This window comes from Marmota marmota, unplaced genomic scaffold (genome assembly GCF_001458135.2).
Source record: "Marmota marmota marmota unplaced genomic scaffold, marMar, whole genome shotgun sequence".
In the NCBI taxonomy this organism is placed as follows: Eukaryota; Metazoa; Chordata; class Mammalia; order Rodentia; family Sciuridae; genus Marmota; species Marmota marmota.
In genome coordinates this window covers 1,765,104-1,769,851 of record NW_026000244.1, presented here as the reverse complement: position 1 = coordinate 1,769,851, position 4,748 = coordinate 1,765,104, and the positions used below count along the sequence as shown (strand labels likewise).

General features: G+C 35.6%; 1 protein-coding gene across 6 annotated transcripts in view; it reads left to right on the top strand.

Annotated features, from left to right (window-relative positions):
• LOC107159601 (contactin-associated protein-like 3) overlaps nucleotides 1–4,748 on the top strand; it is a 235,193-nt gene that overhangs the window by 116,430 nt on the left and 114,015 nt on the right. For all 6 annotated transcript variants that reach the window (XM_048796272.1, XM_048796267.1, XM_048796268.1 and 3 more), the window contains 3 exons: nucleotides 1,060–1,263; nucleotides 1,951–2,135; nucleotides 3,982–4,125. In XM_048796272.1, the coding sequence (XP_048652229.1) occupies nucleotides 1,060–1,263; nucleotides 1,951–2,135; nucleotides 3,982–4,125 (533 nt within the window). The remainder of the gene's footprint in view (nucleotides 1–1,059; nucleotides 1,264–1,950; nucleotides 2,136–3,981; nucleotides 4,126–4,748) is intronic.

Genomic DNA, 4,748 nt, shown 5'->3' with positions numbered 1-4,748 from the left:
TTTTTTTTTTTTTTTTTTTTTTTGCTTTTATTTTTCATTTTGAGACAGGGTCTCATTAAATTTCTCAATTTCAAACTTGAAATCCTCCATCCTCAGTGTCCTGTGTCCCTGGGATTATAGGCCAGCACCATGGTGCCATACTGTATGAACTCCTTTGTACTGTTCTCTTTGCAATTGTTTTTGACTGATGATGTGTCTGTGTGCATGTGTTGTGATTGGAATCAAACCCCAGGGCCTTATACATGCTAGGCAATCACTTACAATGAGTTTCACCCAACCCCTGTATATGAATGATAACATGTAACTTTTTGGCACAAACTGATAAAAGTAGTGTTGATACCAAAAAAGTAAGATATTGTCAGTAAGTTCAGAGAAAAATGGTGGCATCCCAATGGAATGACCTTCTTAGTTATTGAGGTGCATCATAAAATAGGTGTGCCTTTTGTGATTTGACTCAGCCACAACATTGAGAAAAAGTACAGCTTGTATTAGCGTGCCCTTCAGATGAGTTTAAAATGGTACTTAGTGAATCTGGGATGTGCATGCATGACTCTTATGACTGGACACAAGTATATTAAAGTGAGAACTGTTAAATGTCTAAACTACTGGGTCACAAACAATAAAGCTATTTACACTGACACCTTTTACCAGTATGTGATAACAGTTTTATCCTTTCCAAACACCAGTAGTGTCAATTTCACATTGAATGAATGTGAAATATACAGGGAGATTTTGTGCAAGGGGGATTAACTTCAGCTTGTTCCCTCACCCTTACTTTTTATTGAATCAGAAAAGCAAATACAAAGATAGGTGCAATTGGAAGGAGCAGAACACAAATACTTCTAGATGATACTGTCTTAAAACAAAAAAAGTCAGAAAAAGCAAACAGAGAGATGATGTGTGTTAACTCTAGTATCAAGAGGAAATTGGCAGTGGGTATTTCCACCTATGTTAAGCAAACCAGAAATAGACTACATATGTACATGTGTGTTGACTTATATATTTCAATGCAGTAATGAAAATATATCTAGAATCACTTTTTGATGTTTTCCATTGTAGGATCTGAGATGGTTAATTTTGATGGAAAAAGTTTCTTATTGTACACAATTAATCAGAAATCCATCAGTTCAATGAAGGAGATCATTACTTTGAAATTTAAAACCAGGCAGAGTGATGGGATTCTACTCCACAGAGAAGGACAAAATGGCAAACATATCACCCTGGAATTAGTTAAAGGAAAACTCATCTTGTTCTTTAATTCAGGTAAAAGGACAAGGAATTGCTTTTAAAAATGTGATTACTTAGATGAAAATGCTTTTTATACTTATTTTTTTTTCTTAAGCAGTTAATTTAAACTGAAACCAATCCATTTAAGAATGAAAGAAGGTCTTATAAATAATTCCTTGGAGTGATTGGTACAAACAAGAGCTGTCTAAGCAAGGGGAATGTGTTCATCCTACAGTTGTGGCATCTTAGGGGCTACATGTCTGTCTTAACCATGTATTTATGTAAACAGTATTATAGTTTGATAATTGTATAGAGCCATCATCAGCTGTCCAATAAATAACCTGATAATATCATAAAGATGAATGGATGATTGTAAAATTTTGAGGTAGTAGCATTACTTTTCTTCTTTTCTAAGAAGAAAATATTTTTACATTAAGTGAAAATGTCATCAGAAACAGTGAATGAATGTGAAATATACAGGGAGATTCCCTGATCCTTACTTTTTATTGAATCAGAAAAGCAAATACAAAGAACAACAAATAAGAGAAGAAATTGCTCAAAGGTCAAAACTATATTGTGTTTAGGATTAACATTAAACTATCTAACTAGCTTTTTGGATAGGAGGATATAAGGAAAGAGTAATTGCTGTGTCAAATCTCCCAGTAGAAACCATAGTATTGAATGGGTGGAATAATACTACATTGACTTTTACTCTCTTCTCAGGTGGTGCTAACCTGCCCTCCCTAGATGCCCAGGTGACCCTCACCTTGGGCAGTCTGCTGGATGACCAACACTGGCATTCTGTCCTTATTGAGGTCCTCAACACACACATCAATTTCACAGTGGACAAACATACTCACCGTTTCCAGGCAGAGGGAGAGGCCAGCCTTTTAGATCTTGATTATAAGGTGTGGACATTATAGATTTTGCACTTAAATGAAATATAACCCTCTAGAGAAAGAACTGCTACATTGAATACATACTCTTTCCTAGGAATTCAGAATCTGGTGAATTATTTCCTATGGATTATTATCACACAGTAGGTTGAACACTGCTTATCAACAAGGTACATTCTGAGAAATGCATCATTAGGTGATTTAATTGTAGTGTGAACATTTTAGAGTGTACTTACACCAACCTATATAACTATGGCATCACCAGGCAACATATTCTTATGGGATGCCCACAAATGTGAGGGCCATCATTGAACGTAATTGTAATTCGGCGCATGATGGCACAAATATACACTATTGAGACATTTTATCCTTATGAATGTTAGTCCTCAGATGAGAATAAGCACTCATGCCAGGAAGTTAGGATGTTTTTGGATGAAAAGCTATAAATAAATACAAAAAAACCAATATTTTAAGGCATTCTTTCAGATAAGTCTTCTGTATTATATCTGGTGTTTTTTAATGTGAGCCCTGGAAATTTCTTTTGCTTATAGGATAGTAGTAAACAGAATTAGTGACCTGGGATAACCTGGAGAAACAGTCAACAAGTATATTGATGTATTAATGAGAGACAAATGCAGACAAATCAAAATAAATGTTTCTTAGTATTTCTGAAGCCTTAACAATGTTAGCAGTGTATTGCCCACATACATCTACTCCACACTGAAATGCAGCATTTGATTTGTTCTGATGATTCTGCTCAGCACATGTATCAGATAGAACAAGAAAACCAGAAAATATTGACATTCATTTGACCTCAGTGGTGGAGATCAATGGAAGATCCTGCTCTTGAAGAAGATTATCAATGAATAGACTTTTCCAACCTAAAAATGATATGGAAAAGGCCAGTGCCCTAAAATCTTGGCTACTATAAAGGTTGGCAAAGTCAAATGCCTTCATAGTAGGTGTCATGTCCACAGCCCCAATTGTACCAGGGCACAGTGGGGTAGGTTGTGGGAAAGCCAAAGAAAGTGCCCAGAGACAGCATGAAAGACATGTGATTTATTGGGAAACCCTCACAACAGATCACTGCTACCTCCAAAAAGAGTTCAGTGTTGACAGGATTGCAGATAGCACTTTTGCCTTTCATGGTGCTTTGACAACTGGTGCCTCTGTTCCTCATGGCACTTTGTCCAGTGGTGGTGGCTGGACTATTAACACATATTCTTCTTTCCACAGTATGCTCAATCTGTGCTGATCCCTACTCAGAGAGGGGTTTTATATCTTAGACTACAGAAGCAGTGCATTCATCAGCATTAGCTGATTAGTTAGCATGTCTAACCAGCATCCTAAGGAGTACTGTCTGGGTGTACATGTAAGAAAATAGCTGTCTACAGTAGCACTTAGTAGCCCTACTTCCCATTTTGTGTAAGAGAAAGCCCAGTTCCTTTAAGATAATATATAACTGGACTTTCCAGCCCAGGCTTGCTCTCAGGGTTCCCTTAACTTGGCAAGGATTTTGGGAACAGAAAGGGGGCATTCAGTAACATGCAGTTTTACTCTTCCCCTTTTCTTTAGGGATGATACACTGGGATAAGTTGTTACACCGATCATCATGGAAATAAAGATACAAAATTCTCATCTAAAAATGATGACAAGAATCATATGACTAGAGAATTGAGTCTCTCTATAATAAAGACAATGATAAATCTGCATTTTAAAATTTTATTTGTAATTAATATGACAATATAATATGCAAAGCAAATTTGAAGACAATTGTATTTGTAGATCATTAATGTTTTGAGCAGATAATCAGAAAACAATTAAATAATATTATTTATATCATTTTATTCTTTCTAAGATCAGCTTTGGAGGGATTCCTGGACTTGGAAAATCAGTGGTGTTCCCACATAAAAGCTTCAATGGGTGTTTTGAAAATCTCTTTTATAATGGAGTGGATATCATTGATTTGTCCAAGAAACACAAACCAGAGATACTCATCATGGTAAGAAAGTCCAAATGTGTGCTTTAGTAGAGAAAAGAGGTGCAATTTGTTTTGTTGATTCCGTTTTAAAATATATTTCTTCTAAAGGTACAAATCATACATATTTTTTGTTTATGTTTGATATAATTTTTCTATATATATGAAATGGATACATAATGTTACAAAATAATGAAATGAGATTATGTAACAGTTTTTAATACACTTTTTGTGGTAATAAGAATACTTAACATGAGATCCACTTTCTTAAGAAATTCTTTTTGTTTATTTTTATTTTTTTTATTGTTGGTTGTTCAAAACATTACATAGTTCTTGATATATCATCTTTCACACTTTGCTTCAAGTGGGTTATGAACTCCCATTTTTAGCCCATATGCAGATTGCAGAATCACATCAATTACACATCCATTGATTTACATATTGCCATACTAGTGACTGTCGTGTTCTGCTACCTTTCCTATCCTCTACTATCCCCCTCCCCTCCCCTCCCCTCCCCTCTTCTCTCTCTGCCCCCTCTACTGACCTTCATTTCTCCCCCTTGTATTATTTTTCCCTTTCCCCTCATTTCCTCTTGTATGTTCTTTTGTATAACCCTGAGGGTCTCCTTCCATTTCCATGCAATTTCC